The 22229-nt window shown below is 37.8% G+C and overlaps 1 protein-coding gene across 3 annotated transcripts in view; it reads left to right on the forward strand.

Annotated features, from left to right (window-relative positions):
• The window catches only part of lrrfip1b (leucine rich repeat (in FLII) interacting protein 1b), a 78529-nt gene that overhangs the window by 38832 nt on the left and 17468 nt on the right, over nt 1-22229 (forward strand). For 2 of the 3 annotated variants that reach the window (XM_062997659.1, XM_062997660.1), the window contains exons 3-9: nt 3136-3180; nt 4637-4687; nt 10877-10906; nt 11017-11142; nt 13005-13175; nt 15000-15092; nt 20945-21037. In XM_062997659.1, coding sequence (XP_062853729.1) covers nt 3136-3180; nt 4637-4687; nt 10877-10906; nt 11017-11142; nt 13005-13175; nt 15000-15092; nt 20945-21037 — 609 coding nt within the window. Of the gene's footprint in view, nt 1-2602; nt 2646-3135; nt 3181-4636; nt 4688-10876; nt 10907-11016; nt 11143-13004; nt 13176-14999; nt 15093-20944; nt 21038-22229 lie in introns of those variants that run through there. The other variant, XM_062997661.1, reaches the window with a different exon arrangement.

Consider the following 22229-nt stretch of genomic DNA (forward strand, 5'->3'; position numbering starts at 1 on the left):
AGTGTAGAAACAAGAAGGTGGTGTAATGTTATGGCAGATCAGTGTATGTGGTGCATTATGAAGTGCTATATATGATAACAGAGACCCTGGAGTGCTAAGCTAAGAGTGTTAAATTGTTCAATCAAGCAAACAATCAGTTTGAACACTGATCTTAATGACTTTTTAAGCAAGCTGTACAGGTTGTACATATGCGTAACCATTATGTATTCTCACAAACAACCTCAGGATTAAGGAACCATTCTCAGAACGGATCCCTGTACAGTCGTGTCTGGTTTTAAAGCTTATTAAAAGGTCCCAAAGTGGATTAGTGGGTCGGTGTGCTGGGGAGAGTTAGTGTGAACTTTCCCCGGGTAGCATTTCTAATTTATGAATAGGGGGTTGTGTGTATGCAAAGTAATTTTTCGGGTTCATCTTACTGAGGAAAGAGAAATTTATTTAACGGGATTGTAATGGGATTTGATTCAGCAGTATGTGTTCTACACCCGATGTGATTGGAAGGTGAGGTTGGTAAGAGATTGACTGTAGGTTACTTCTGTAAGTCTGTAGAATGTAAATTATTAGATTTGAGATGTAACTTTGTTGATATGTTGGACATATTTGCTTGGGGGAATGCTTTTGCAGCTGATTTATGTATATTTATATGTACACTTAATTTAAATTTACATTCGGCAAAGTTATATATTCTTTGGAGGCAATTGTTTTTTCTTTTTTATTTTACAAAAATAAATGTTCATAAATTTTTTCTATAACTTCATTTCCCGCGGATAAATCCTGCTTTATGCTGTCTTTAGCCTTGTCCTAATGCGTATGCTCATTCTTCCCCTGTGACATTATTTCTTTTCTTGCTTTCTGCCTCCTGGGTTCTCTGCTGCTTCTTTAGATTTATCAGGCTCAGAAGGTAAGATCTGTTCGACAGGGCTATTTTATTTCTTACCTGTGTCATATGGTTCTCATTTTTTAGTGTCTTTATACAAGTTTTAAATATCTTGGCAATTATAGTCTATCTGGCGAAGGCATGTTCTTTGGAAAATATAAAAATATAAAAAGGACTAAACTAGCATGTATTTTTTATTAGTCAAAACCATGTTTAGTCATTAAGATTGTGTTAAATAATTTAAACTGAAATATGTGTGCAAGTAAAACTCTCCTCAGTTATACTTGGCTTACAGTTAAAGTCAGAAAATTCATAATATTATTGGGGTTTTAACAATTTCTACAATTTTTCTCTGTGACTGAATAATCAGAACACAATTTATTGTCAAAAATACAGATACACTAATAACATTAAAACCACCTCCTTGTTTCTACACTCACTGTCCATTTGATCAGCTCCACTTACCATGTAGAAGCACTTTGTAGTTCTAGAATTACTGACTGTAGTCCATCTGTTTCTCTACATACTTTTTAGCCTGCTTTCACCCTGTTCTTTAATGGTCAGGACCCCCACAGGACCACCACAGAGCAGGTATTATTTAGGTGGTGGATCATTCTCAGCACTGCAGTGACACTGACATGGTGGTGGTGTGTTAGTGTGTGTTGTGCTGGTATGAGTAGATCAGACACAGCAGTGCTGCTGGAGTTTTTAAATATTGTGTCCACTCACTGTCCACTCTATTAGACACTCCTACCTAGTTGGTCCACCTTGTAGATGTAAAGTCAGAGATGGATATTTGTGGTTGGTGGACTATTCTCAGTCCAGCAGTGACAGTGAGGTGTTTAAAAACTCCATCAGCATTGCTGTGTCTGATCCACTCATACCAGCACAACACACACTAACACACCACCATGTCATTGTCACTGCAGTGCTAAGAATGATCCACCACCTAAATAATACCTACTCTGTAGTGGTCCTAACAGAGTCCTGACCATTGAAGAACAGCATGAAAGGGGGCTAACAGATGGACTACTGTCAGTAATTGTAGAACTACAAAGTGCTTTTATATGGTAAGTGGAGCTGATCAAATAGACAGTAAGTGTAGAAACAAGGAGGTGGTTTTAATGTTATGGTTGATCAGTGTATTTAGTTACAGAAAAAGAACTATATTTCAAATCTCTGGACTACTCTGACATATTCTGTATAAGTGTATGTAAACTTTTCACTTGAACTGTATATTTTTCCTCTGATGTTAAAATATAAAACCAGCCAACCATATACGTATGTGGACAATAAATCAACTTAAAGCCATTAAAATGCATTAAAAGTCCCTACTGATTGGACATTAGAATTAAATAAGTTTCTTGTGCTGGCCTGTATAATAAAGAAAATCTAATTGATAGATTCTTACTTATTTTCTTTTAATTTTTGTCTCTGTATTTGTTTCCCCCTTTTTGTGGTAGTAGCTTCAAAACAACTGCAAACCAAAGTGTGAAATGTGCATCAGATTAATGCTAGCCCTTTGTGTAATATTAATTTAAACACATTAACATTTAGAATACACAGGTTTATGATATTTCTAACAAAAAAGTATATAGACTTCTTGATTTTACTTCAAATAAACACTGAAATACATCTATGTTTGATCATTTTTCTTACTATCTGTAATCTTACCTTTCTTCTTTATAATTCTTGATTCTTCCTCTTTCCTCTGTGCTCTCAGAGATATTATGGGCTGGACAGCAAATGGGGCCATATTGAGCAGTGGATGGTATGGCATGTAAAAAGTGTCATGCAGTCTCATGATTAGTTTTGTCATGAAACAGATAATAACTGCATCGGCTCTCAGTAGATTTAGTAATAAATGTGATAAATGTTGCATTATATATTGGCATAGTGTGCTGATGTTGCATGTGTTTAGCATTGATTTCATTGTCTTGGTTTCTGTAAAGCAGTGCCTATATAGAAGCCATCTGACATGTCACATAAATCTGAGCTGTTATTACTAGCTTCATACTAGGATTATGAAGCTATCGCATGACCCATTATCCCAGCTTATAGCTGTTATAGCCTCCCAGACTGTCAGTCTCCATTTAAACTCTCTCAGATCTGAATATTTAATAAAACAAGGATCTGACAAGCATGCTTAGTGCTGTCTGCTCCCAGTGCTGTGATGCTTTTTGACATGAATAGTATTTCACATTGGACTTTTGACTTACGACTTCCTGTCATCTTTGTTCTGTTCTTGCTGCACTGTATAGGAGGACAGTGAACGGTACTCACGCCACTCACGGAGACATACCTCGGTTAGTATTTACTCCCTCTGACATTTGTCATTTTTCTTATTAAACCATTCTGTATTCATTCACTAACCACTTTATTCTGGTCTCCTGGTGTGAGGGGGTAACACACTATGGACAGGGATTCAATCTATTGCAGGACGACACAGATTCACACTTACACTTACTTTAGTGCAATTTCATCCGTGTTCTACATATTTCTGTAAGATGGGTGAAAACTGAAGATTAAAATTAACTGAAGATTAAACCCAAGACCTCAAAAACCCTAATGCTGTGTGGAAACCTCTCTACCAGCTGTGCCACCGTGCCATCCCAAATGCAATTGTGTTATGTCAGGGAAAAATATGGTGGAGAAATCAGAGGTGGAAAATATTAATGTTCAAGTACTTGCAATGATTACAATCTTTTGATTTATGTAGGTACTGTTCTTTATCTACTGGCTACATTTTGAAAAATCAAAATCAAACTTTTCTGCTCACAAAATGTTCAATGCGCTCAGGTGGTAAAAACACATGCTGATTGATGGCGCCTGCACAGAGACGGGAACAGAGTGCTGTCAGGGTGTGTCTCTCCGTACACAGTGCTGATCTGCACTCGTCAAAGTGTAGGTGACAAGATGCATACGGCATGCTGCCCACATGTCGAAAGGGGGCATGGGTTAGCTTTGTTCTCCTCAATCAGAGTGGGGATTGGCATTGGTGGATAGGAAGCATGACGCAATCGGGCAATTGGACACGCTAAAATGAGAAAATGCATAAACAAAATAAACACAAAAAAAATGTTCAGTGCATACTCTGAAATTACACCATATAAAATAGAAACAATAGAAATCTTTAAGGTGGGTCAAATTTAAATTGTCATCCCTTTTTCTAGCAGTTATTGCTGAATATAATTCCTATATTTATATAAAGATAACTATAATTAAATAAAGAAAATAATTCCTTCATAATTCAAGGTATTAAGAACTGAATAGAGCTTTGGAGTTCTTGAATTGTGCTTTTAAAATGTTCAAGTATAGGGAACATGTTTTGTGCCAGTCGTAATGGTTTTAGACTTAATTACAAACAAAAGGTTTCATATAACTCAAAATAGAAATCTGTGATAATAACATAAATTAATATTTTTGCTGTTTTTGCTTTAAGTAAACATATAAGCATGTACATATTTTTTAGTTTGGATGTTTAGTTTAGTTTACCTAATAAAATTCTACTTAGGAATCTACAACGCATTATAACACAAAATTGTAATTCCTCCCCTCAATCTTCCAGTTCACTAACTTTCCCTTCATCTCCCTTTACTTTGTTTTTCATGTGGTATCTAGCCCTTTATGTGTCTTTAGAAAGTTTGCACACTAGTCAATGGCACGAACAATAACCAGATGCATATTTAGATATGTTTGCATGAAGTGTTTTAACTGCTGTATTAATGGCTTATTACTGCATTGTGGTTTTGTCTCTTCCAGATCTCAGATGATGAGGAGAGGATGTCTGTTGGAAGTCGTGGAAGTTTGAGGGTTAGTGTGCCTGCATGCCTGAATAAGTTAATAAGTACAGACCAAAGGAAGTTTCTTCAAGCAATCCATAAGGATGCATAGAAAGTTTGGCCCACAATGACTGCATTCACACATTTACTGTTGCAGCCTTTAGTAGACACTTTTTTGCAAAGGGACTTACATTCTAGTTTTTTAACTGCTGAGCTACCACTGGTACACTACAAGTTTAACTGCTAAATTAAGATTTTTTATTAAATTGGAAGTTCTTGGTATGTTGTTAGCATAATATTTTGATGTTCTTTAAATAAACATAATGATCTGCATTATTTACCAATAGTAGAGCTACTTTGCTGTGCTAACCTATCAAAACGGATTGCATCATGTTGCAAAACAGAAGTGCTAATCATAAAAGATTTTCTGCAGTAATAACAAGTTCCACTGTAACGTACAAAAAATTTTGCAAGATTTTTTTGTTGTTGAACAGCATGCTAGTGTAACCGGTGGATGTCGACACTGCTACCACAATAGACAAATGGACTCTGCGTTGTGTTTTCGATGAGGATTTTATTCTGTTAACAAAAACAATATAGCCCTTAATACTGGTTGCGATCCCCTGCTTTTTCTCTACACTCCTCACATCCTCCTCATACAGTACAAAATTCAAAAGGGCCAGGAGCGGACAGAAGCAGGGCTTATAGTAAAGATTACAATATAATTCAAGAAAATTACCAGAACAACAGCTTATTAACAATAACAATTGCTTTTCATTTACAGTCTAGACATCACTCTATTACGCTCCGCTGCATTAGCATAGCCAACTGGCATAACTCAGATTTTATCAAATTTATACATATAATTAAGCATACCTGTTAACAAAAACGATATAGCCCTCAATACTGGTAGCGATCCCCTGCTTCTTCTCTACACTCCTCACATGCTCATATAAAAAGAATATAAAGAACAGACTTAACTGACTGATACATTGCGTGGACCATGCTGTGCAATATCAGCAATATATGCAGAAGCATAATTCACTTTAAAACTGACTATTAACAAAATATAATAATATAATATAATAGTAATAATAATGAACCCAGAAACATATATATAAACCTGGTGAGATATTTATATTAACTAAACATGTATGATTAATATAGATTTAATATGGAGCATATTGTGATACCTACCTCTTCATACAGTACAAAATTCAAAAGGGAGGAGGTAGGGGGAGGGGAGGAGACTTTAAGAGAGGCGGGAAGGGGACGGGACGTCCCAATGTGAACTTATCCAGCACCAATACAGGCTATATGTAAAAAGTGAATTGTGTGTAATTATAAGATAAACATATAAAGATTTTTAACTATGTTACACTGGCTTTTTACTATTTATGGTGTTGCCATCTGGCTTGGAAAGAAGTACAAATCCACAACTGATAAACAGTGTACACGTAGGCCAATATGTTTCTCCTCTGACCATGTATTTTTAGACTTGCTTTGTGCTCAGGGATGACATGTCATGCTGGAACATGAAAAGGCCTTCCCAATACTGTTGCCACCAAGTTTTAAGCATATCATTTATTTTATATAATTGATTTTATAAAGCTATTACCAATAAGTATGGCTAAAACACCTAAATGTTCTAATTACAAGGGGTGTCCACATACTTTGCACATAAATGATGTGTGTTGATCTGCTTTGTACATTTGAGTGTGAATTTTTTTCAGTTGGTTTTACATAACCCTTTCCATTTTGTATCTTCTTTGAACCGTACTACACCTTCATATTCCTTCTCACCTTTTCAAAATATTATGCATGTTTATAGCTATGCAGAATACTAAGCACTTTTGTCCTTGCAGTTTCATCTCTGTAATATTAATATTTGCCTTTTTACTCACCATAGGGTAACTATTCTGACCTTTGTGGCAGCACCAGCAGCCTGCCTTCATCCAGACTTCAAAACGGCCGGGTCTGTTGTCTGCTTGTCTGCCTCAGTCATTTGTGCTTTATGTATAACATATACATTGATCAGCCATAACATTGTTTCTACACTCACTGTCCATTTTATCAGCTCCACTTACCATATAGAAGCACTTTGTAGTTTTACAATTACTGACTGCAGTCCATCTGTTTCTCTGCATGCTTTGATAGCCCCCTTTCATGTTTTTCTTCAATGGTCAGGACCCCCACAGGACCACCACAGAGCAGGTATTATTTGGGTGGTGGATCATTCTGAGCACTGCAGTGACAATGACATGATGGTGGTGGTGTATTAGTGTGTGTTGTGCTGGTATGAGTGAATCAGAGTTTTTAAACACCTCACTGTCACTGGAGGATTAAGAATTGTACACCAACCAAAAATATCCAGCCAACAGCGTCCTGTGACCACTGATGAAGGTATAGAAGGTGACCAACTCAATCAGCAGCAATAGATGAGCGATCGTCTCCAACACTGGTAGGAGTGTCTAATAGAGTGGACAGTGAGTAGACACGGTATTTAAAAACTCCAGTAACGCTGCTGTGTCTGATCCACTCATACCAGCACAACACACACTAACACACCACCACCATGTCATTGTCACTGCAGTGCTGAGAATGATCCACCACCCAAATAATACCTGCTCTGTGGTGGTCCTGACCATTGAAGAACAGGGTGAAAGTGCTCCTATATGGTAAGTGAAGCTGATACAATGGACAATGAATGTAGAAACAAGGAGGTGGTTTTAATGTTATGGCTGATCAGTGTTTATAATATATATACTCATTGATATACGGTATATATATATATACGTATATACTGTATATATATATATATATATATATATATAATATATATATATGTATATTATATTGTATATATATAATGTATATATATATATACAGTATATATACTGTATATATACAGTATATATACGTGTGTGTGTGTATATATATATATATATATATATATATATATATATATATATATATATATATATATATATATATATACAGTGGGGGAAATAACTATTTGATCCCCTGCTGATTTTGTACGTTTACCCGCTTACAAAGACTTGAACAGTCTATAATTTTTATGGAAGGTTTATTTTAACAGAGAGAGACAGAATATCAACAAAAAATCCAGTAATAAAACATTAAATAAAAGTTATAAATTAATTTGTATTTAATTAAGGGAAATAAGTATTTGATCCCCTACCAACCAGCAAGAATTCTGACCCCCACAGACCGGTTATGTTCCCATGAGGCACACAAATTAGTCCTGTCCCTGTATAAAAGACTCCTGTCACAGAATCAGTTTCTTCCGTTCAAATCTCTCGACCACCATGGGCAAGACCAAAGAGCTATCAAAGGACATCAGGGACAAGATTGTAGACCTGCACAAGGCTGGAATGGGCTACAAGACCATCAGTAAGAAGCTTGGTGAGAAAGAGACCACTGTTGGTGCGATAATTCGAAAATGGAAGCAATACAAGATCACAGTCAATCACCCTCACTCTTGAGCTCCATGCAAGATCTCACCTGGTGGGGTAAGAATGATTCTGAGAAAGGTGAGGTCAGTCCAGAATTACACGGGAGGAGCTTGTCAATGATCTCAAGGGAGCTGGGAGCACAGTCACCAAGAAAACCATTAGTAACACACTTCGCCGTAATGGATTGAGATCCTGCAGTGCCCGCGAAGTCCCTTTGCTCAAGAAGGCTCATGTACAGGCCCGTCTGAAGTTTGCCAATGAACACCTGAATGATTCAGAGAAAGCTTGGGAGAATGTGATATGGTCAGATGAGACCAAAATTTAGCTCTTTGGCATCAAATCCACTCGCCGTGTTTGGAGGCAAAGAAATGCCCAGTGGGGGTGGTGTTCTTGGGGTCATATCCAGCATTTCTCTGCTCCCAGCTCCCTTGAGATCATTGACAAGCTCCTCCCGTGTAATTCTGGACTGACCTCACCTTTCTCAGAATCATTCTTACCCCACCAGGTGAGATCTTGCATGGAGCAAGCAGGGACAGGACTAATTTGTGTGCCTTTTGTGCACATAACCGGTCTGTGGGGGTCAGAATTCTTGCTGGTTGGTAGGGGATCAAATACTTATTTCCCTTAATTAAATACAAATTAATTTATAACTTTTATTTAATGTTTTTTTTCTGGATTTTTTGTTGATATTCTGTCTCTCTCTGTTAAAATAAACCTTCCATAAAAATTATAGACTGTTCAAGTCTTTGTAAGGGGGTAAACTTACAAAATCAGCACGGGATCAAATACTTATTTCCCCCACTGTATACTGTATATATACTATGGCAAACCAAACAGGAAATATATAGCAAACACTGATATATATGGAATGAAAACTGATTTTATTCCATATATATTAGTTTTATTTCATACATACATACATATATTACATACATTTATGATATGAATGACATTAGATGTTGGGCTGATAGTAGTTCATTGTAGGATAGGTGTTTAAATGCAGCAGTTAAAGGCTTGGTGTTTGTTATGGTAGCTCAAATAGCCGATTACTGGTGATAAGGTTAATGTGTCACAATGCATTGCATCAAACCGTTCTGTGTATTAGGCTGTGTAGTTTTTGGCCAGTTAACAGGCCCATGCTAACACCTGTGCACTGTCAAAAACACCTACTACAGACATGCAGGAATCAAACTGGATATCAAAGACCAAAAAAAATGATGACCGGTTTGATGAATCCCAGATTGTGTGGGCAGTGGGCACGTATGCATCATTTACTTGCTGAAGAGTTGGCACCAGGATGCACTGTAGGTCAATCCACCTTGCAAAGTACCCAGTGGTAATGTCTTTGTAGCTTTTTTGACATTGTATGAGGTGGGTGGTCCTAATGCTTTGGCTCATTAATATTGATGTACACGCACACAATGCTTTAATGGAGGCAAGATTATGCTGGAATTAGAAACAAGCCATTCCTAGACTGTTGCCACAAAGTGTAAGACATATTTATTTTACAAAAGTGATTGTATACACGTTAGCAATAGGTGTGTCTAAAACACCTAGACTCAAAAAGGTGGAATTCCCACATACTTTTGGCCAAGAAGTACATGTGAAATCTAATCTTTCTAACTATGACTTTTCTAACATTTTCTTTCCACTAACATATACTTTGCTGTCTATCTCTCTTTTTCTTTTCTGGCTGTCCAGCCTTCAGACTATGGTGCTTTTTTGGGGTCTAGCTCCAGAGCCTCATCAAGGGCCAGTTCAGCTCGTGCCAGCCCAGTGGTGAGCTATGCTTTATGGTTTTCACCCCCACTTCATTGCCTAGATTAAAAGTAACTGACTGTGGTTGCGCAGAATAAAAATATATGATGTTTGGAAAACATAGAGAGACACACAGAACTGTGACCTACTACTCTTAAAAACTATGAATCTGTTGAAAGACTTTATTAACATACACATTTACATTCTTAACAAAATCTATGGGCATTTTATAGTAGACAGTCTACCTTGAGCATGTTTTTGGGAGATGGGAAAAAGTACCTGTCAAAATACTTTTAAGAGCTGCACAGGCAGGGCGTCTTGGTGGATAGCACTGTTGCCTCACAGCAATAAGGTCCTGGATTAAACTCCAAGGTGAAGTGGTCTGGGTCCTTTTTGTCTGGAGTTTGCATGTTCTCCCTGTGTCCACATGGATTTCCTTTGGGAGCTCGACTTTCCTCATACAGTCCAAAGACATGCAGTCAGGTTTATTGGAGATAAAAAAATTGCCCCAAATGTGTGTGGGTGTGTGTGTTAGAGTGTGAATGTGTTTCTGAGTGCCTTGCGTCCATTGAGAACTGACCTTCATTAGGAGAAATGGCTTAAAAAGTGAGAGAGTGACTGAGCCTCACAGGCAATTAACCTAAACCTTGTTTAAACTAGAACTAAAACTAAATTAAATATTTGAGAAAATGGAGTCAGACCTCAACCTGGGTCCTGGGTTTGATTCCCAGGTTAAGCGGTAAGATCCTTTCTGTGTGGAGTTTGCTTGCTCTTCCAGTGTCTGGGTGGGTTTCCTCCCACAGTCCAAAGACATGCCCTAGGTGTGAATGTGTGTGTGTGTGTGTTTGCCTTGCGATGATTGACTACTTGTACCTATTGCCAGGTGAATTGTACGGGCCACGATCTTGAATTGGATAGTGATGTTAAAACAAATAATGAATAAATTAATATATATTCTTACTGATGATCCGATTTTCCTTTTTTAGGTTGAAGAAAGGGCAGATTTCCTGGAGAAGGTCAGTTCCTTTCATACATTAAACATCGAAACTTTTGTATTTATAACTGATTTTTACAAATTATATTATGACTTTTTTTATTTTATAATGTTTGTTCATATGTTTTATAGGGGTCAAGAACAGCATCCACTCTCTCTGCTGCCACTTTGGCCTCATTAGGAAGGGGATTCTCTCGGAGGGGTAGCTGTGATACCTCAATATCCGCTGACACAGAAGCCTCTATACGAGACATGAAGGTATTTCTTATGCCTGCTGCTCTAATCATTACCAGACTGTATTTTTTTTTTGCAGTTTATGTGTGTTCCTCTTGTTTCTTAACATTATGAGAGCATTTTGGAATTCACAATGACATAAATGTATTAATTGATAAATTGGAATTCAAATTTGAGCATGATGCTCTAAAGATTTCATGCTAGTTATTTGCCTTACTGATAAGTTGGTACAGCATTGTCGACTCACAGCAAGAAGGTCCTGAGTTTGATTCCCGAGCAGATTGGTCTGGGTCCTTTTTGTGCAGAGTTTGCATGTTCTCTCATGTTTGCGGGGGTTTACTCCGGGTGCTCCGGCTTCCTCCAAAGACATGCAGTCAGGTTAATTGGAGATGCTAAAAATTGCCCTAGGTGTTTGTGTCTGTGTGTGAATCTGGGTGTTTGTGTGTGAGAGTGTGTTTGCTCTCTGCTGTGAGGTTTTCTAGATTTAGCACAGTGAGTTGGACCCACTGTGACCCTGAATAGGATAAAGCGGTGGTAAAACAGACAATGAATAAATGAATAAATAAGTTGGTACCCAAAATATTGTTACAGCGTATGTGTATGCACATATGCTACATTGACAAAAATATTGCGAAATCCCTTGTAAGTATTGAATTAACGTGTTTCAGGCACAACAACTGCTAACAGGTGTAAAAACCTACATGCTTCCAACTTGCAAAAACAGTTTAGGGAAGTCTCTCTCTTTTTCCAAACTGATTGTGCACAGAGCCCTGACCTCAGCCCCACTGAAAAGCTTTAGAATGAACTGGAACATCAGTTGAGGTTTTCCTGACCAACATCAGTGCTCAGCCATACAAATGCTACTTTTGGGCACATATTTCCACAGACCTACTTCAAAGTCTTGTGAGAAGCCTTCTCAGAAAAGTGGCTGTTGAAAAAGCTGAAAAGATTTCCTTTTGAAATGGGATGTCCAACAATCCAAAATGTCCAAAAACATTTGGCATAAGCACTCAGGTGGTGGTGAAACACGCTAGCACACCAGAGCTGACATCTCAAACTTGTCGGTTTGAATCTCGGCTCTGCCATCAGGTTGACTGGGCACCTACACGAACAATGATTGGCTGTTGTTCAAGGGGGGTGCCGGAGGGGATTCAGCATAACTGATGCAATTACGACCTTTGCTAGATGATTGATGTTGCCTGCACGGAGTCTCTATACACAAAGCTGATCCACATATGAACTCACCTCGTGCAGGTGAATAGATGCAGTCACTACTGCACACGTGTCGGAGGGGGCATGTGATAGTCACGGCTCTCCTGAGTCAGAGTGGGGGTTAACATCAGTAGAAAGGAAGCGTAATGCAATCTGGTAATAAGATACGACTAGATTGGGAGAAAAATTTGAGGAAAATGCAAAAAAATACAAATTTGGCCATATTGTTTAGCATTTTTTTAAATATTAATTCATGTTCATAGTATTTTCACAATTTTCATCATAGCCGGTTTTAACACACTAGCTAGCTCCTTTCTTTTAAATGTCAGTTTGCAAATTGTGAAGCGTTGTGAAGCTTTATCTCATTGGCATGGCATTGTGTGCACTGGTTTTCTACTGCACTCTCACTTTTGCTCCCTCAGAACTCAACATCATTTGTATGCTTTTCACTATAAATATGGCCTCATAGACATGGTAACACAATCACTCACAATACAAATGACAAGGATGAATATTGAATGGTGCTTTGATTTAGCAACAGCATTGGCGCCACTAAAGTGACCAGCCAACATAACGCCACAATTTAAATACCCTTGTTCAACAGGAAAGGACTACCTCAAGCCAAATAGCGCAGAGTAATTTTGTAAAATGACTAACCAATGTTGTACTTTTAGGACTCTTTGACTGAGGCTGAGGACAGATATCGGAGGGCTATGGTGTCCAACGCTCAGCTGGACAACGAGAAGGCTAACCTGATGTACCAGGCGGACACACTAAAAGACACACTGATGGAGCTGGAGGAAGTGCTGTATGAAACACGCAGGGAGTGTGATGAGAAAAACAAGGTGAGCAAGAAAAGCCTTGCATCAAGCAGTCAATAAATAAATCAATATTACCCATTATAATATACGGTACATTATGTTACACCAGATTATATGCATTAAGCCTTGGATGACACCATGGCCATGGTATGTTCCAGCCTCTGAGTTTGGCTACGTAGCCAGCAGGAATTGTCTGTTCTGCAGAGAGAGATTTGGAAGTCAAATAAATATTTTTTGCAATGCAACGTTATGGTTTGGAGTGGAAGTCACAAATACTGTAAAGCTTGTGTGTGAGAATTTCAAAAACAGCGATCGAGAGCCAATTTTCGAGCTCAGAATGAACACTGATTTGCCTCCGAGCTGCCACATCTAGAGGCGACCTGTCGGCGAGAGAAAATCATGGCAAAAATCGTGTAGCGTGAACTAGGCATTACTGATCAATATTCACACACTGCTGTATTACTGTATAACTACAGTTATAGACCATACATTTCCCTTTAATTATGCACACCAAGGTAATTCAGCAAGACACAAGGTTTGAGAAGAGAATCAGACACAGACATACAGTATATTGGTCCTTTGGATCCACTGGAGCTAATCACTGCAATTTTTTTAAACCGTATCATCTCTAATTTGCATAACATTAAAAAAAATGTAATTTGTTATGTTATGTAATTTGTTAATGTTATGTTATGAATTGTGGCTCTGTGTTGCAGTGTTATAAAGAAAATCAGTTGTTGCCTGTTGCTTTGTTGCTTGTTTTTGGACACCCTTCTTATTAGGTTCATGTGTTTTAGCTACATCCATTGCTCTCACTCACTTTCTTAACTGCTTATCCAATAGGGGCCACGGTGCTGGAGCCTATCTCAGCTTTTCAATGGGCGCAAGGCACACAGTAACACCCTGGAAGGGGCGCCAGTCTATTGCAGGGCAGACCTGGTTCCTCTCAAGGTTTCTTCGTGTATTATTAAGGGAGTTTTTCCTTGCCACTGTTGCCCTCGGCTTGCTCAACAGGGGTTTTTGGTCTGTTGGTCCTGGATTCTGTAAAGCTGCTTTGAGACAATGTTCATTGTAAAAAGCGCTATACAAATAAATTTGACTTGACAAACATACACACCCATTCACCTATAGGGCAATTCAGTGTCTCCAATTAACCTGACTGCATGTTTTTGGACTGTGGGAGGAAACTGTAGCTCCCGGAGGAAACCCACACAGACACGGAGAGAACATGCAAACTCCGCACAGAAAGGACCCGGACCGCCCGCCTGGGATTTGAACCCAGGACCTTCTTGATACCCATTGAGCCACCATGCCGCCCCTACATCCATTGCTAACAGATAGAATTAATTATATAAAATAAATTATATTCTTTTAAAGTTCATGGCAAAAGACTGGGGAGATTTACAAATTGAGGAGATTGGGAAGTAGCCTGCACAGATCTCTGACCCACTGAGCTTATTTGGAATAAGTTGGAAAGTTAATTGCTAACCATGACTTTTTATTCAGAATTGGTACCTGAACTTGCAATCAGTGTCCATTGTTTTGGATTATATGTTACAACAACCTGGTCAGGTCTTGATATATGTTTACCCACTCATACTTACTTGTAGCTTCATTACAGCATATTATTATTATTATAATACTGATACCTAATCCGGTTTCAGGTTAGATAAAATCACGCTAAACCTGAAATTACCACTATAGTAAATTCAGTCATGTAAGTATTCATGATTTACTTCAAAGTGACTGATTATGAAATGAACAGAACAAGGCTCATTTAAAGTAAACCTGAATGCAGATATGGCCATCTTATGTTTGGGACTTAATCACTTTTTTTCTCTTTATTAGGAGTTGGAGCGAGAGCGACATGCTCACAGTGTCTTGAGCTTTCAGTTTACTGAGGTGAAGGAAACATTAATGCAGAGTGAGGTGGTACTAAAGGTACGTTTTAGAAAAGATCAAAAACTTCTACATTCTACACCTATGCATTAAAGCTAGAAACCACAGGTAAATAGTTGTTAGTTGATACAGGATGATAGATGTTAGTTGATGCATGTATAAAATACTAAAGAGAAGCTTTTAAAGAACAGTTAATTTGTTTTTATTGTTTTAAAATCAGTATACTATGTTTTTATGTCATCATCGCCATCATTTGATAATGTCTAAAAGACCAGTTGGAGTACAACAACATACATTTCATGAACAATTAAGCATTTTAAGCATTTTTATAACAGTTTAAATGATTCTGTTCTATTTATTTTTATGACCATGCAGAAATGTAACAATGGCAGGAAAAATATATATATATATTTTTTTTAATTAAACTAAGTACATTAAAAATGAATGTATAGATAGACTAAGCTAAACTTTTATAACTATACAATTCAAAGGGATTATAATTAATAAGGGTTGTGAAAGTGATTGTCAAATTCTAAAATTAATATCTAAAGAAAATAATATAATTTCTTCATGTTAAGCACCTGACATTAAAGTCAGTCACTCACATACACAAACAAGGGGTGGCACGGTGGCTAAGTGGGTAGCACTGTCGCCTCACAGCAAGAAGATCCTGGGTTCGATTCCCAGGTTTCCTCCCACAGTCCAAAAATAAGTGAGGTGAATTGGAGACACTAAATTGTCCATGACTGTGTTTGATATAAACTTGTGAACTGATGAATCTTGTGTGAAGAGTAACTACTGTTTCCTGTCATGAATGTAACCAAAGTGTAAAACATGACGTTAAAATCCAAATAAACAAACAAATACACAAACAAGTTTCTCCACAGGATGGAAATAGGAGCACAGTAGTTTGTGTGTTTGTGAAATAGTCACACAATTAAGGAGTCATATTTATGAATTTGTTTGGTGTTTCTGGTGTTTGGTGTTTAAGATTATGCGAAATAAAAGCAATACATGCACCTTAAACTTTAAAAGCACTCATCAAAGTAATCTGTCAAAATGAAAATGATCTGATATGTCTTAAAAACTCTGTATTGTCAAGTCAAGTCAAGTCAACTTTATTTATATAGCGCTTTTTACAATAGACATTGTCTCAAAGCAACTTTACAAAATCCAGGACCAACAGATACAAAAACCCCTGTTGAGCAAGCCGAGGGCGACTGTGGCAAGGAAAAACTCCCTGAAAATTACAGGAAGAAACCTTGAGAGGAACCAGACTCAGCAGGGCCCATCCTTCTTGGGTGGCCTGGAGGATACTTTAAATAAATACACGATTTACACAAATCATACAAACACAGAATTAAATGATCTAAAAGTCATAACTGGTAATAAATAGATAAATAAATAATTAAATAATAATAGAGTTGTTATCCGCTCTAGTCTTCAATAAAGTCTGTAGTGATTTCTTGTCGTTGCAATTACTCCAGACCAGTCACATCTGACAGGAGCAGCATCGTTGTCACGGCAGTCTCGACTTTAATCCTTAACCTCGGCGGGTAAACAGGTTTCCATCAGAATGCCCTCGGGGTAAAACAACAGAGAATGTAGTTAATAATGTACAATGCTAGTTGACAAACAGTTTTACAGAGAGTTTTAGACTCCGGCAGCCCTAATTATTACAGCATAACTAAAAGGGAGAGCGAGCAGGTAACAAGGTCATGAAGGCTTTCATAGGACATCAGCGCCCACCTCTCCTACCCAAACCAGAGTGATCGGACAAGAGAGGCAGAACGACAGCAACCCAACATCCCTGATCACCACAAGTTTCTATGACCAAGAACCCCCAAGCTCTGCGCCTTTGTCTATACTAATCAAAAGCCTGAGAAAATAAATATGTTTTCAGTCTAGACTTAAACATTGAGACTGTGTCCGAATCCCGAATAGAGGCAGGAAGATTATTCCAGAGTTGTGGAGCTTTGTAAGAAAACGCTCTTCCACCAGCCGTGATCTTTTTAATTCTAGGAACTATAAGTAACCCTGCATCTTGTGAACGAAGTGGACGCGCTGGGCTGTAGTGATTAATAAGTTCACTCAGATACTGTGGAGCCAGACCATGTAGCGCTTTATAAGTTAGTAAAAGTATTTTGTAATCAATGCGAAATTTAACTGGCAGCCAGTGTAGAGATGATAGAACAGGAGTAATATGGTCAAATTTTTTAGTTCTAGTTAGCACTCGAGCTGCTGCATTTTGAACTAATTGGAGTTTGTTTAAGGATCTACCAGATCTTCCAGTTAGAAGAGCATTACAATAATCTAACCGAGAAGTTATAAACGCATGGATCAGTTTTTCGGCGTCATTAACAGATAGTATATTTCTTATTTTAGAAATGTTACGCAAATGATAGAAAGCAACTCTAGTAATATTATTAACGTGTGGGAGTAACAGAGAACGTGTTTAAGTTTAGCACCAGGTTAGACAACTTGTCTCTTGCAGCTTTAGAGCCAACAAGTAAAACCTCAGTTTTATCTGAATTAAGTAAAAGAAAATTACACGACATCCAGTTTTTTATGTCGTTTACACAATCTTCTATCTTACTGATTGTGTCAGTATCATTTGGTTTGGCTGATATATACAGCTGTGTGTCATCTGCATAGCAGTGAAAGTTTATGCCATGTTTATGAATAATTTCACCTAGTGGAAGCATATAGAGTGTAAATAATAGCGGTCCTAGTACCGACCCCTGTGGAACACCATACTTTACTTTTGTAGTTTCCGAGCATTTATTATTTACATAAACGAATTGAGAGCGGTCAGTCAGATATGATTTAAACCAAGAGAGAGCGAGTCCTTTAACACCTACTGTATTTTCTAGCCTCTCCAGTAAAATGTTATGATCGACCGTATCAAACGCTGCGCTAAGATCTAATAGAACAAGAAAAGAGACACATCCATTATCAGAAGACATTAACAACTCGTTAACTACTCTAATTAATGCGGTTTCGGTACTATGGTTGGGTCTAAATCCTGATTGAAATTTTTCATGAATACAATTTTCATTCAAATAAGAACATAGCTGTTTGGAAACGACTTTTTCTAATATCTTTGAGACAAAAGGAAGGTTTGAAATTGGCCTATAATTAGCTAGTACATGTGGATCAAGATTAGGTTTTTTAATCAGGGGTTTAATAACAGCACTTTTAAACAATTTAGGTACATATCCAAGGCTAAGGGATGCATTGATTAATGTAAGAAGGGGCTCTACAATAGCTGGGAGTAAATCTTTAAGTAGACGAGTTGGAACAGGATCGAGTATACACGATGATGACTTCGATGATTTAATCAACACAGTTAGTTCATTTTGGGAGATTGGATTAAAGGAATTTAGTTGGATTAACTCGTTACTGTTATCATCACTGTTCTCACCAATGCTGCTCAGAGTGAGTCCATACTTAACATTGGCAGGTGACACACTTTGACTCTGAAGTCGTATTTTTTCTATCTTGTCATTAAAGAATTTTAAAAAATCATCGCTGGTACAGTCAGGCGGTATATTAGATTCAGTTTCATTGACGTTTTTAGTTAATTTGGACACTGTCTCAAAAAGGAATCTGGGATTGTTTTTATTTTTCTCTATTAGGGACGAATAATATAAAGATTTAGCTTTTATAAGTGCATGTTTATACTCAGTTAGAGCATCTTTCCAAGCAATCTTATACACTTCCAGTGTAGTGTGACGCCACTTGCGTTCTAATTTCCGTGCTGCTTGTTTAAGTGCGCATGTGTGGTCATTGTACCAAGGAGCAAGTTTTTTCTCCCTAATCAGTTTAGTTTTGAGTGGGGCTACGTTATCTAAGGTTGTGCGCAATACAGTCTCTAGGTTTTGAGTTGCCTGATCTAGTTCTTTAGGTTCCGATGCTGATATATTTGGTAATTCTGGTAGGCAGTTTATGAACGCTGCTGCAGTTGCAGATGTAATAGTGCGCTTATATTTAAAACGATTTGGTTGCTGTACCTTATTGGACAGGGACACTTCATAAATTAGTAGAGAGTGATCAGAGATTAAGTCATTCTGTGGTACAATTTCCAGGTTGTCTATGTTTATACCATAAGTAAGTATTAAATCTAAGGTATGTTTACAGCGGTGAGTGGGTCCTGTTACATTTTGGGTGATGCCTAAAGATTCTAAAATAGAGTCAAACGCAGTTTTGAGTGGATTACATTTATCCTCATAATGGATATTAAAGTCACCAACAATTAAAGCTTTCTTAGTTGATAAAACTAATTTAGAAAGAAAATCGGCAAATTCGTTAAGAAATTCTGAGTAAGGACCAGGAGGTCGATAAACAGTAACCAGCTTAAACATACTAGTTTTATCAGATGAACATTTATTGGTTATGTCAGAGATAAGAACTTCAAACGAGTTTGTTATGGGAGTTGATTTTACAGTGAGACCTATGTCCTTGTCATAAATTGCGGCTATTCCTCCACCACGACCACTAAGACGTGGCTTATGTTCATAACTGTAACCCGGAGGAGATGCTTCATTTAAACCTAGATACTCATCAGGTCTAGCCCAGGTCTCAGTTAAACAAAGTGCACTAAGACTATTATCTGTAATTATTTCATTTACAATTACTGTTTTGCATGCAAGTGACCTGATATTTAGAAGTCCTAACTTTAGTTTAGCTTTACTATGGTTTTCATGATGCTCATTTAGATTAATTTTAATTAAGTTATTATGACATACTTTTTGATTTTGCTTTGGCTTACACCTGCCACGGTAAACAGACACAGTCTCAATGGTTTGTGACCTAAGGATTCCGGGTGACGTCCGATGGCGACTCGCAGACAGTTGGTTAGGCCTGTTAGTCTGCTGCCTGGTCTTGGCTCTGGATAGTCATTTAACACTATCTGCCGCTACACTAACGCGGTGGTAAAGCCTGTCACCTATGCTGCAAGAAATGCGAGCAGCACCCTCCCACGTGGGGTGGACACCATCCTGCTTCAAAAGACCAGGCCTTCCCTCAAAGGTGGACCAATTATCTACAAAATCAATGCAGTTTTCTGAGCACCATTTAGACATCCAGCGGTTCAGCGACAACAACCTGCTGTAGGTTTCGCCACTGGGTCGAATCGGTAAGGGGCCAGAGCACACTACTGCCTCAGACATCGACCTAGCTAACTCACACACCTCTTTAACATTACTCTTAGTAACCTCAGACTGCCGTAAACGAACATCATTAGTGCCGACGTGGATAACAATCTTCGAAAATCTACGATTAGCATTAGCCAGCACTTTCAGGTTTGCTCTGATGTCCGGCGCCCTGGCCCCCGGAATACAATACATTGTATGTATTAATAGACTATATGGGTAAAAGTAATTGGATACCTATTCTAATGATTACATTCCTGTGTTTGTCACAACTATAAACCAATTCTGAAAAATAAAGGATCCACATCGTACCCTGTGACAAACAGATTAGGGCCCAGTTCCAGGTAGACCTTAACTGACCAGTTTGGTGTGGAGAAACTCCAGTGGCCTGTACAGAGCCCTGAACTCCACCCTATTTAAAACATCGATTTTAAGCCACATTAGTGCCTGAGCAAATCAAAAATGCTCCTTTGACTGAATGGGCAGAAATTCACACCCTTCTAATCTTATGGAAAGCCTTCTCAGAAGGATGGAGGCTGTTATAGCCACAAAGGGCGACCAACTTTAAATTAAAGCCAACGGGTTTTTGATAAAGATGTCAATCAAGCTCATGGTCAGGTGTTCACATGCATTCAGCTGTTGTGTAGTTGTTTCTATTCTTAGAGATTTGTATTTTTATGTCCTTTATTGACTTTTGCCTTTTCTCTTTTTTGTCTGCTTGCCTTTCTGCTGACCCTTCAGGATGCACACCAGTTGCACATGAAGCAGGAGAGCTACGTTAAAGAGATCGCTGATCTGAAGGAAACACTGGAATGGAAGGAGAAAAAAATTGGGGTACTCTCACTCCACCTGTAGGGCTTTAATTCTGTGGGTTTTTTTACATTAACGCTACCCAGCAGATATTTTGTTCATGTGTAGATGGTTACATTTAGAACTTTAAACTTCTAAAATTGTGACTGGTATTGTGTTGCATAACAACACAGATCATTCAGAAAATCAAAGAACAACGGCACTAATTTAATGCACAGTCCCACCACCAGTGTGAGTTGTATTAGTCTTGTTGGTGCCGGCTGCCTGTTTGGGCACTCTGCATATGAAATTTGTCATGTCTGAGTGAAGAAACGTTAGTAATTCTAGTTAAGGCACTGAAACAAGTATTAATGAAAGTATTAACAAAAGGCATAGCATGGAATTATGTACCATATTTATATTTATGTACCAACAGGACTTCATTCCTGCTATAATGTGTTTTTATTAAAACAGTTGAAAAGTTGGGTTAGCCGTAGATAGTAAGCTACATACTTGATATGACCATGAGCTTTCAGTTCTTAATATAATAATTATTATTACAATTATAATCCACAATACTCTGAAAAAAAGGAAAACTACAACCTTGAAAGTATAAACAATATGTAATTTTTACCATCTGAAATAGGACATCTAGAAAACAGACCAGGTCTGGAAAAGTGATCAGCCCTTTAAAGACTTTTAGTCTTTAAAAACCTCCTCAGGTACAATAACCTTCCAGATCAGTATTGGTTTTATTTACCAGATGTCGCTTAAGGATTCCACCAGTAGAAGTGCACAGTAACGCGACAAATTCACTGTTGTTGGAATGGTAATTTGATAACGGCTGCAGGATAAAGAAAATGGATGCACATTTATTTTGGAGGCTTTATATCTCTGAGTAACATATAGGCACCATCAACACCTTGCCTAGATTGGGTCATCAGTACAAATTCAATGAGGATATTGGTCAATTGGACAATTGGTTAGACAGCTAAAAAAAAACCAGACTCAAATTTGATACAAAATCTGTGGATGGAGCACTTTGTTTCTGCTTACCAAGAAATGTAACTAAACTTAAAAAAAAAAATCAGGATGGAAGAATCTAGATGTGCAAAGCTGGTAGATACACATCTAAACATACTAGATCAGTAAACCAATGACTTCTTTAACCATATCATTGAAGTTTTTAATCTTTTTACATATTTTTTTTTAATTGGCTAGTTCTGGTTTTGGCACA

This window comes from Trichomycterus rosablanca, chromosome 6 (genome assembly GCF_030014385.1).
Source record: "Trichomycterus rosablanca isolate fTriRos1 chromosome 6, fTriRos1.hap1, whole genome shotgun sequence".
Taxonomy (NCBI): domain Eukaryota; kingdom Metazoa; phylum Chordata; class Actinopteri; order Siluriformes; family Trichomycteridae; genus Trichomycterus; species Trichomycterus rosablanca.